Genomic DNA, 12,586 nt, shown 5'->3' with positions numbered 1-12,586 from the left:
TTGGGAAAGTTCTTACTGTAGTATTTCTCACAAACGTTATGTGAGATCTGCTTCCTTCATGTCGGTCACTGTGCTGTTTATCTGACGTAGCTGAGGTGGAGATTAAGGCACACTCTGACGGGCACGTGGGAATGTTGGGCGGGGAGAACTAGCATTAAAGGCACAGGCCACAAAAACAGCTACATTGTGTTAAGAAGAAAATTCTAATATTCTGAAAGGTTTAATAAATAATCTGATGGGTGTTTTAAGAATAAACTTTACAGACACGTTCTGGAGACACAAAAGACTTATCTAAAATCTTGAAAAAGGAGTAAAATAGGTGCCCTTTAATAGATAGATACAGGCGCTGAAAATTCTCAATGCTTTCATTCTAGAAACATTTCTTATAAATTCTTTTTTCTGGATGAGGAAAGGCACAGGCATGCTTAGACTTGTCTGCTTTCTTGCGAACTCATTCATGCATTCTCTTGCACTCAGCCTCGCCCTTTCTCTCACTCTATTTGTTTTTGGTTCTACAGTCAAGACAGCAGCGCTCAATCACTCATTTACAGTATGTTGCCTGGCCTGATCACGGGGTACCAGAAGATTCCTCAGACTTCCTTGATTTTGTCCAGTCAGTGAGAAGCATGAGGCAGGAGTCTGTGCCTCTAATGGTCCACTGCAGGTGAGGGGACTTCCAGCACACAGGCAGACAGATGTTATCGGGCGCTCGTCTTACACAGACCCAATGTTTTTTTCCTGCAGTGCTGGCATCGGCCGGACGGGTGTTTTGATCACCATGGAGACCGCCCTGACACTGATGGAGAAGGAAAAGCCAGTGTATCCCCTAGAGGTCATTACCTTGATGAGAGAACAGAGGGCCATGCTGGTTCAGACATCGGTACAACCTCATACACACACACACTTAAAATATGAAGTTTCAAAAGTTACAGATGTTCCATCCAGCAGCTGATTTTGACTCAAACCCATTCAACTGTTAGAGCCAGTGTTGTTGTGTCCAGTCAAGTGACACTACTCAAACATACAAATTGCAATTTCATTTGATGCCACACAATGAATGAATTATTCAATCAAAAACACTATAAAACATAGTATAAATATAAAATATATCATAAATCGTGTTTTTGAGAAGCTACACATCTCTCCATTGTTATTGACCTTATTATTTCATTTATTAGCGGGCACAGATCATTGATTTTTAGCCATAAAAACAGCTTGTTATGCTGCTTGATATTGCAAACTTAACATTTTCTTATTAGATAATTTTAAAAATGTATGCAGGGGGTGGCACGGTGGCTCAGTGGTTAGCACTGTCGCCTCACAGCAAGAAGGTAACTAATTCTGGCCGCAGCGTTCTGGATGAGCTGTAACTGTCTGACGGTCTTTTTGGGAAGGCCAGTGAGGAGGCCGTTACAGTAATCCACCCTGCTGCTGATAAAAGCATGAACAAGTTTCTCTAAGTCTTCACTGGAAACAAAGCATCTAATTCTTGCAATGTTTTTGAGATGATAGTATGCTGATTTACTAACTGCTTTGACATGACTAGTAAGTAAAAACGGTATTGTTGTGGCCCAGCTCATATATTCTTCCCCTTCTATATATTATGTGACAAACAGTTTATGGGCCGAGAAGTATGTTTGAGTTCATACTCTGTGAAAAAAAACAAAAAACATTCATGACAACATATATTTTTTTATGTTACTTTAATTTAATCAGGTTCCAACTAAATATTTTTAGTTTTGTACAAAGTTTAGTTTTACTCAATATTTTTAGTCAGTTTGACTGATTTAAGTTTAAGGTAGCAACAAAAAGTGCAGTATTCAAAAAACAGTAGATGAGAAGTACTGCCACATCCTTACATACTATTTTTTTAGCTACTAATGCACAGCCAGTGGACACTTTACCATTCCATGAGGCAACAGCGGAGAATTTGTTATGCAGCTGATGCTGGTTGCTCATGTAATAATGATAACATCCACCCGAATTTCATTCAAACTACTCATCTTTAGATAGAACATACCTTATTAAGAGTCATGAAGTATGTTCAAATTCACAGGTCGTAACTTCTCAGACAGCACATTATTTGGTTTTAAAGTTTTTATTGATTCTTCAAGTACACACATTTACAAACACAACAGCCCTTACCATAAATAGAACATACAGTAGTGTTCAGCTGTCAATTACTTCAAGCTGAAATTACAGGTGTTTGAAGAAGAAAAAAAGAGAAATTATTATAATATTGACAGCACACTATTTTGATCACTTTATTGCACTTTATTTAAATCTTTACATTTTTCAGAAAACGTATCATGTTTTTAAACATCTGAAACATCATGTGACTTGTTTTATAAAGTGACTTGTACAGTGCATTTAAAATAAAGTAGAAACATTTACAAAGCATGCAAATATTTAGAATGGTACTAAATGAGAGTAGATTTTTTTTTTTTTTTTTTTTTGTATAGCACATTTCCAAGATATCTTCAATTTCACCAAATGTTCATTTAGGCTTAACATTTATTATACATGTTGTTTATAATGAAAGCCACTAGTTTCTTTTTATTCAACTTAAAACGTTTAATACCCTCTGTTCTGATTACAGTTACGTTTAAAGGATTTGTTGTGTGTCTATTTTTGTATCTATTTACTATGTTAGAATTCAATTATAAAATGTGACCTATGTATTATTATTATTTTTTTTTTTTCAACAATGCAGTTTTGACCATGCAGTTTATAGTCCGGCGCAATCTATTTTATAAAAAATATTGCATTTCCAAATTAGCTGGGCTAAAAGTAACTGGTTGACTTGCTACTTCAGACTTGGGATTTTGAGGTGCACAGTAAAAGGATGGTTAGTTCACCCAACAAATGAAAATGAATTAATTACTCACCCTTATATCGTTCCAATTCCCTAAGACCTTCATTCATCCTCAGACTATAAATTAAGATATTTTAGATGAAATCTGAGAGCTCTCTGATCCTCCATATACCTGGCTGAGGCTTGATCTTTTTCAGAACTAGTTTTTCTCTTTCTGTTTTTAACAAAGGAGTTCTGTAATGAGCAATGCACCCTATAACCTACATTTACCTTTAAAAACACATATGATATTTAAATATAAAAATAACATAATATTGTAGGATAATATTATCTGAGAACGTCCTGACCTCAGAGCTATACATGCCATACTGTATATACAGAATAATGACGGTTTAAAGCCAGAGGTGTCCAAACTCGGTCCTGGAGGGTCGGTGTCCTGGAGTTTAGCTCTAACCCTAATAAAACACACCTGAACCAGCTAATCAAGCTCTTACTAGATTATAATAGAAACAGATATAATAGAAAATAGAAACAGATTATAATAGAAAATAGATATAATAGAAACATCCTGGCAGGTGTGTTGAAGGAAGTTGGAGGTAAATTCAGCAGGACACCTGCCCTCCAGCGTTGAGTTTGGACACCCCTGTTTAAAGCGATGTGTTTGCTACTTTTGTACTATTTGTCTTAAGTAAAATCACTGTCTATTGGGACCGTCCCCTTTTCCTTTTCTTCCATGTGTTCAAAATAACGAACACATTCTCTCATTGACTCTGTAATTCATTGTGACTACTTTAATTCAGCAATTCATTCATACATTCGTTTTCTTTTTCAGCTTAGTCCTTTTATTAAAGCCACAATGGAATGAACCGCCAAAATATCCAGCATATGTTTCACGCAGCGGATGCCCTTCCAGCTGCAACCCATCACTGGGAAACACCCATACATTCCCATTCACACACATACACTACAGCCAATTTAGCTTACCCAATTCATATATACAGCATGTCTTTGGACTTGTCGGGGAAACCGGAGCACCCAGAGAAAACCCACACGAACACAGGGAGAACATGCAAACTCCAAACAGAAATGACAACTGACCTAGCCAAGACTCGAACCAGTGACCTTCTTGCTGTGAGGCGACAGCCTACCCATTGTGCCACTGCGCCACCCAGTCAGCAATTCAGTCAAGTCAATTTAATTAAACCAAAGTTACTTGTAATGCGTTACTCCCAACAGAATTAATAACAGAATTTTAATTTTGGGTGAATTAACCCTTTAAGATCCATACAAAACCACATAAAACCACACGTGAGGTAGAATGACAATAAAGCTTAACTTGACTTTACTTGAGAAGAGTGTAATGCTAGTGACAGAACCGACACTGTAGCCCACACGACATATGTAGATGTCTGAATTAAATGCATAATATGTAAAACAATAATCACTCCCAGTGATTAAAAAAAAACCTTTTTAAACATTCTAAAGATAAGTATTTCACACTATTTCGGACGCAGCTAATGACACAATAAGAGCAATACGGGAAAGGGTCACTCTTGGTGGTTTGTGTGTGTCTGAAACAGCTTTCTATTCAAAGATGTGAAGGTTGAATATATTAACCTAATTCCTGCCATTGCTTATCCTGTGTGCATGTTTGTTTTGCAGTGCCAGTTCACCTTTGTGTGTGAGGCCATTCTGAGGGTGTACAGAGAGAGAGTCAAACCTAACAGTTGATAAGAAAACGGGGACAGTAAGGGAGTGTTTGAGGACACAGAAGTGAAGGAAGAAGCTCCGCCGCTGTGATCCAGCTGTCAGTAAAGACTGGATGAAAACGAGGCAGGAGGTAGAGGGTGTGCCTTGAAAAAGACGGATGGACAATCTCTTCTCTTGCTGTGGCTCTCCTGACAGCTGTGCGGATCAAGGAAGAACATGAAGCACTTTGACACGTAGAAGCTTATAGGACCCTACAGCACACTCTGCCTTGCTCTGTCCCACACACAAACACAGTGCTATATTTAGGTGAATCTCACAAAATCTGTCAAGACGTGTTCAGGTCACATTTCACCCTAAAAACACAAGGAAATAAAAATGACAAATAAAATGTAATCTATTTAGAAAATTTCAAGTGTGATTTTTGTTTGTATTTTTTTTAAATGAGTACATTATTTGCTGATAAATTGTGCACGTTTACCACCACTCCCTTATAATTTTCATTACTGTATTAACTAATGTATTTGTATAGGTATTGTTTACCACTGTATTACAGTAATGTTCTTTCATTTACATAATTACATAACTGCTAATATGAACAATTATATTTAAATGTACTTACATTTTTCATATTACAGTCATAAGAATGAGTTTTTGTGTTTAATAACAGGAACTGGGGTGAGGTACAGTGAGCTTAACTGTCATAAAACCAATATGCTACAAACAGTTGTGGTCATTACAGTAAGCTCTTTAAACTAACTTCAAATTTATTGGAAGAAATATAAATATATATTTTAATATAATATATTCTATATGTAAGTTTGTGTGCGTGTGTTCTCGGACATTCTCAGTTTCTCTGGATTTGCCATTTATAATTTGTGGGGGTGAAAACAGCTGTCGTTTCTTTTAAATGTAAAATAATGTTGTCATTTAGAGTATAAAGTGGCAATTGGTCAAAATAATGTTATTCAATATTATTTTAGGCAACACAATACCAATTTAAAGATCAATATTTGGTGGAATAACCTTGATTTACATCAGAACAAATGAAAACATTTGTTGTTTTGTTTACTTTCTGAAAAAGAAGCTAAATTGTGACCTGAACACTTTGTGAGACTGACCTATGAGCAGCCAAATAACTACTAGAATAATTCAATTCACCTTTTAATTACTAAATAAAATGTGCAATTCTTATCACGTTGTGCCTGTTCCCTTATTTATGATGATGACTTTTGGAGGAGGGGAGGGAGCTGAAATGAGCGTGCGTGAAATGCTGACGACTGGCGCATATTGTTTCCTCGCAGCAGACTTGACGCAATTGTATTAAGGCTGCTTGATTTGTGCTGGTTGCTGGGGAATTCAGTGATGGTGACTCGAGTGAAGGTAACCTGACGCCGGTCACTGTTTGGCTTACCAGCAGGTAGCGCTGCCTCGCACACACCGACCCGAAAACGGAAAAAAAAAAAGTTTGAGTGTTGCCCTGAGATTTAACGCTTGCGCAGAACAGGTTGCCTGGCCAGTTCCTCTGGTTGACTTACCTGAGAGGTACATCAGTTTCGGTCAATAACAGAGAGCAACTAACGCGACATCAGTCAGCTGAGCCTGGACTTCTATGAGCGAAAGAAGAAGTTTAATAAAAGCGCGATCACTTTTTGACCGAATCCGAGGTTAAATGAGCGGGAGGAACGGAGTATCTCATCTTCCCGTGGCTTCTGGCAGGTGCGCTCGTGTTTTGTCGCCCGTACGACACGAGGAAACGGAGCTCGTGACAGGTCGCCGACTTCTTCCCTCTGCATTGCACGGTTGAGTCCGGTAGACGCCGCCTTTCTTCGTCGTGGAAAGCCTGGGAAACAGCTGGATGCCTTCTTCTTGAGCGGTCCGGTATCGGTGCCGTTTTCCCTGATTAATTAAAGCGCTGTCTCGCGGAGGAAGATGATGGGCTTTCTGCGCAGGACGTTTAGCCGTCGGTCAAAGAGACGGCCGCCGAGCGAGGTAGACGGGACCGGTAGAGGCGGAAACGCAGTGCTCCAGGCGCACCAGCAGCAGGTGATTCACGCGCCGACTGTAGTGACCGGGGGAGCCGTAGTGCACATCCCCGCAGCGGGCAACAGCAAAGACGCCATCACATGCAGAGTCCTGCTGCTGGACGGATCGGATGTCAATGTGGAGTTACCGGTGAGTGGAGGACTTCCTTGTCTTTGTGTGAGAGAAAAGTCACCTTGAGTGTTTTGAATGTGGTGTTTAGTGGTAAAGTTAGATTTCGACAGCCTGTCGCTGTGTGGTCGGCCGGATTTCCCCGATATTGGGTCCTGTCCCGGTAAACAGATGGTGCTCGTGCTCCCGTCCTCCTGTTTACTTCCCACCTATAGCGACCGCTCAACCTGTCACACACAAACCTGCAGATCCCCTCGGGCTCTGGGAGCTTTCAGTGAAAATGAAACAACCATGGAGAAAACACACACACATACACACGGAGTTCCCCAGCTGATCTGCTTTCTCTCCACTTGTCGCCAGAAAGTGTTTTCCAGAAATCATTGTTGAATGAGGTCGACGAATAGCCCAGTTCAGCGCTTAACCTTTGCTCCCTGTTCTGCAAGTCGCGCCATGAAATGCGTCGACTAGTTTCAGACTGACAGTTTATCTGTAACCGTGTCCTGACAGTCCTACACGTCCTATTTTGATTGTTTTGTGTGTGAGTTTGAGGAGAAATGAATCGTTTGTAATTTAATTACACGGGCAGGAATTGTATCAACACAGACGCCAACAGTTCAGTGATTAACTTGCGTAAAAAGCTGACAGTTTGTGTCAATATATTTCTTCTCAGCAATTGAAAATTGTTTCAAAAGAAACCAAACAGTTTCCTTATCCTGTCACCAAGCAACAAAGAAATGTAGTGAGAAATCGGGCCTTTCATCCACGAAGTCTAATATTTAGTGAATATTATAAACGATATTGGGCTACTGTTTACAATAATAAGATCAATAATTTATTTAACAGTTGTTTTCTTAATTGTTACCATAATTATTTTTTTTCACATTTAACACTAAGATCAGTGTATTGAGGATTTATTGAGGATTTTTTATTATTTATTATGCATTATTTATAATTGATATTATTGGTCATTATCATATTTCATGCAACATAAAAAGTATACTGTATATGTAAACAGTCTATCTGAAATGTCCTACTCTCTGAGTGTAGTTATACTTTTACAACACGATGAATGTAGAACATTCAGATCACACTATTACCAATATGATACTTTTTAATGCTCATGTTAGTGTCATGTCAACAAGAATGCTAGTTACATCTTTGTACAGGTATTTAGGTATTTATAACTCTTATTTGGTGACCTCAGGATATAGTAACATCATTGAACATGAACACACATGAACATCAGCACAAAGTCACAATTACAAGCATGAAACTCACAATATTTTGTAAGCCCAGTGTTTCTGAAATGTTGGGTGAGAACATGTCAAATATCATAGATGTAAACAACAAAATCATAATTCCAAGGCACTCTAAGTAAGTTAAAAAGCCTTTATTAACATGTTATAACATCTTTTTAATTTTGTCACTTACTTTTCAAGTACCTTGGACTCATGATTTTGCTGTTCATCTTTATAAATCCCTTATCCAAAGAGCACTGACGCATTAATTACCCCTGACGCACTTTTTGTTTGATTTTGTATTTAAACACAATAGATGTAAAGTTTGTAGTTAAAATGTATATCCACATTTGTCATTTATAAAACTACAGGATACAAAAGCACAGTATTGTTTGACTTGCATGTAAATTAATCAGTCATTTTTGTAAAAACATTTAAAAAGTACAAATACATGCAATAGACATTTTAATTTTAATCATCCCATAGAATTTTCAACAGAAAACTTGCACTGTCAGCTCTAGCACTGACCAAATTTATTCAAATGCACCAGTACTATTTTCATGTACTCCTTTCTCAACTACTGTCATGATGGAGCAATGTTTTTAAATGTCCTATTAATGTGAAATTAAAGTTTTTTAGATGTTAGTATCAGTATGTTAGCCATAGGAATATTTATAAGCGAGTGTGCTCCAAAACAGTGACAAGTCGCATCACCTTATACTTTAGTTTTTCAATCAAATCTTCTGACAAATCAAAAGTTCTATAGCAGAAATGCCCAAACTAGGGACTGTGGGCCAAAGTTGGCCCATGTTAAACTTTTATTTGCCCCACCGACCCATTTGAGGATAGAGGGAGAATGATGGGGAGGGTTAGTTGGGGCAAATATCGCTGACAGAAATTTTCGGTTTAAATTTAATGTAAACGTTTGTTTCTTTTGTTTTGTAAATGAATCAGACTTTTTAAAAATGTAAATACCGTCACTCGACGCATAGAGGGTAATGCACAAGATATCAGCGAGCAAATCAAATCAACGGCACGTGCAGATTGGTGTCTTCAGCATTGAACTCTATTGTGTTGTTAATGGGATTGTGTATGTTTTTACTGTAATAATTGTATTATTCTTTTTAAAATATACTGCATTGGTTAATATATTTTAGACCAATGTTTTGTAGTTATTTTTAAATTTTAGGAAATAAATTAAGAAATTACTCATGGACAATTTAATGTAATACAGTTTGGCATATCTAACTTCGGCCCACAGCCCTCAATCAGTTTTGGTTTTTGGCCCTTCATAAGAAAAAGTTTGGGCACCCCTACTCTATAGTATCTGACAGATCCTGCCTTCTTCCAGACTCTTCTTATTTCTTTTTTGTTTGATGTGCTTGAGCTTAACCACTCTCACTGACAGAGCTGTGATAAAAACAAAACACTTTTGGGTTTTTTTAAAGGTCAGAGGCTTTTCTCTGTTCCTGTCTTCACATTTCAGTTGAGATTACATCAAACACCGAATAAAAAAATTCACATTTCAAAGCACTTGCTGTGCATATTAATATCATCAACTTGAATAATAATGCATACGCTGAGATCTCAGAGTCTGAGATTATATGAATGTGATTCTGTCACCCCCATGAGTACTGACATTTTAATCACCAGACAAAACAACAAAAGCTAATGTTGATGATGCATTGGCCAAACACCCATTCAGAGTGTTTTGTAATCACTCACCTCCAGCCTAAGAATATGTATTTTTATTTTCTTGCTGATGAGAGAAACCCCTTTTGAGCTATCATAAGTCAGAAAACCCGTTTTTCAGGCTCTATCAGCTTCATAGAAAACAGACTAATTAAAAGTATGCAAAAGTGATGCAAAGATAAAGCATCACTGGGCCAATACTTAATCTCCTTTATTGTGTTATGATGACTCTAAATAATTTTGGAGCTACTCTTAATATCGTATTAGTAGACTGTTGTTGTGGTTAGTAGAAATAAATGTACACATATGAAGTTACTACCTGTCGTTTCTATTAAATTGCATTTTAGTTGTAGGATCACAGGTGGTCAGCTAATACCATTCCAATATGGTATTAACATGCATTCAAATGTCTCTTATGACCACCTTTGTTCCGATTTTGTTGAGTCCTTTCTGTCTTATTTTGTCAAGCTTTACACCACATTTGCAGGACTGCTTTGTGTGGTGAATAAGTACTATTGACTTGACACAACTTAGATGGCCTGAAAGTGAGCAGCAAAACCAGCTAAAGAAAAAGATGTGGATATCAGCTATGATTTTGATCTTAATTCATGTTTTAGTACAATGCATTGAAGTATGAGTGCCTTTTTTGGTGGACTTCTTAAAACACATCTTATAATGCACACTTTTTTGGTCAGTCAATGGAGAGTAGGTGTTTTTTTTTTGCTTGTTTTTTTATTCTTCGAATGTGTTTGACCACATTAGCGTCTACATTATGAAAGTGACTCAATCAAGTCAGATTTACTACCTTTGGGACCAGCCGAAAGGGGATAAACTCACAACATTTTAGACCTTATTACACCTGTATTTAGTGTCATTTACATCTAATTGGATTGACAAAAGCAGATCTTTAAATGAGGTGTAAACAAGGACTATATAATACACAAGTCATAGATGCGTGTATAGTTTTGAATGGGGAAATATATAACAGTCAATATGTATGCTCTAGTGAAAAAAGCCCTGTTTTCTAGTAAAAGAGCCAATCATCTATTGCTATAGACTGATGATTCCCCAGGGGAGGTGCTCAGTCCAGACGTGTATCCTTTACGACAGTTTCAGTAGCTTCATTGCTATGAACCCTCAGGTGTTGACAGACGGACTGGAATTTCAGTGAATACGTGCCTTACAGACTTGAGAAATATAAAGCTTGAAATCTCCACTCTTAACAAACTAACTACACTTACATACTTGCACTTGGTATCTGGTTTTGACATCTGTATGTAACAAACACAAGGTACATCTGACCTCATTATTTTAAATCAATTCCCACCTCAAAATTTCAAATGTAAATCACACGACTGCAACCACTTGAATGCCCACAAACTTTTAAACAAAGAGGTCGGTGTCCTTTGGGATGAAATGTCAGAAATAAGTTGGAAATTACTTCAGAATAACTTCTTGTTGCTGGTACATGAAAGATTTAATTAGTTAGCCTTTAATGTACTTTTAAAATTTACTTTTAAAATTAATATATGACATTATTTTTGCTGTTGTTTATAAATGCCAGTTTAGATGAGGACGTTCTCATGTCCTTAATGGTGTAGTCACTGTCCCAAGCTCATCAATGTCCTTATCAGTGCCCGAATTTGTGTACATGACCGATTCTTGTAGTCTGATAGGATGGAGAATAGAGCTGTGCAATTAATTGAAATTGTACTGAAATCACTATTTGGACATTTCGCAATTTCTAAATCGCCTTACTGCACGATTTTCCCGCAGTAACAGGAAACAGGAAGGCTGATGTATGGCAGAACCAGGTAATCTGTAAGTCATATATTGCGTCTAAAAGCACGTGGAAAACGTGAGCACATTGCTTCCTTCAGAAATTTCAACGTGCTTTGCTCCTTTGTCGTTGGTCGGTGACCATCAACCGTTTTTCAGAGGATGACAAACTAACAAAACATTGCTGCAGTTCCAATACAAGTTTTATGTATGGAGAGAATTGAAAACCACTTGGTGTTCAGGTGTCTTGTGTTTGTCTGAGGTAACCGAAATGTGTATATTCCATACAAAGTATGAAGCTGTGTGTGCGCATTCTGAAAAGTTCATTTTAAAGTTTGTCAGAAAAGAGATGTTTTCAGCCGGGAGCACCAGGAATACCGCTCTCAATATGTGCACGCAATCCATGTGCCTCCATTGGAAATAATGGACTTGTGCGTGAAACAAAACACGCGATATGTGAACGATCTATTTCATGGCAGCGTCACAAAGAGGTCTAAAATCTATGTGTGGCAAAACAAATCTGTGAACACATAAGCAACTACTTCTGATATTTGGTCAAGCAGAACATCGAAGCCCTACTTGAGTAGGTCTGTTCTAGAGACGATTTGTTACAGCTTTACTAGGTGATTTTTATTTTATTTGATGTTTGTTTTAGAGACATATTAAATGTCTTTGATAAAGATCTAATTGTTTTTCTTTTAAAATATGTTTCAGATTAATACTATAAATATTAAAAATTCAGTTTGTCTGTGACAAAATCATGAATAAAATAGAAATCGCAACTGCCATAAAGCAGGTTGGTGTTGTAAACTGCAAATGTGCATAAGCTTGCTACCTGAAAACAAATCCTATTTTTATTTATTAGTTTGATTTTAACGTTTAGAAAAAAAAAACTGTTAAATTGGTGATTCCAAATATAAAATTTAATCATAAGCTTGGCAAACCGTTTTGGAGAATTTGATATTTCCTCATTCAAAAAGACAGGAGCTGCACTTGCATGCCTGAGAGGTGTTTCAAAGATGGCTGCCAACTCCTATATAATGACTTGCCTTAAAGAGACTTTGCTTTTAGTCAATAGATATGCCTATTGGTGGACCATCAAAGTAATTTGTTACCCAATCACAAATAAGAGGCCATTATAGAATTAGATTTAATGCTGAATATTTCCTTCAGAATTGACCTCATTATTGCTATAAATTTT

At 37.3% G+C, this 12,586-nt stretch overlaps 2 protein-coding genes across 2 annotated transcripts in view; both read left to right on the top strand.

Moving 5' to 3' along the window:
* Positions 1-5,716, top strand: part of ptpn3 (protein tyrosine phosphatase non-receptor type 3) — a 53,758-nt gene extending 48,042 nt beyond the window's left edge. Inside the window, exons 24-26 of the mRNA XM_056475441.1 lie at positions 519-664; positions 745-880; positions 4,478-5,716. Of these exons, the coding sequence (XP_056331416.1) occupies positions 519-664; positions 745-880; positions 4,478-4,546 (351 nt within the window). The 3' untranslated portion in view covers positions 4,547-5,716. The remainder of the gene's footprint in view (positions 1-518; positions 665-744; positions 881-4,477) is intronic.
* Positions 5,717-5,862: 146 nt separating this feature from the next.
* epb41l4b (erythrocyte membrane protein band 4.1 like 4B) overlaps positions 5,863-12,586 on the top strand; it is a 39,116-nt gene continuing 32,392 nt past the window's right edge. Inside the window, 1 exon segment of the mRNA XM_056475442.1 lies at positions 5,863-6,697. Coding sequence (XP_056331417.1) covers positions 6,455-6,697 — 243 coding nt within the window. The 5' untranslated portion in view covers positions 5,863-6,454.

The sequence above is a fragment of the Danio aesculapii genome, chromosome 16, assembly GCF_903798145.1.
Source record: "Danio aesculapii chromosome 16, fDanAes4.1, whole genome shotgun sequence".
NCBI classification, from domain to species: domain Eukaryota; kingdom Metazoa; phylum Chordata; class Actinopteri; order Cypriniformes; family Danionidae; genus Danio; species Danio aesculapii.
Note: the sequence above shows the minus strand (reverse complement) of the source record. Positions and strands in the feature narration are given on the sequence as shown.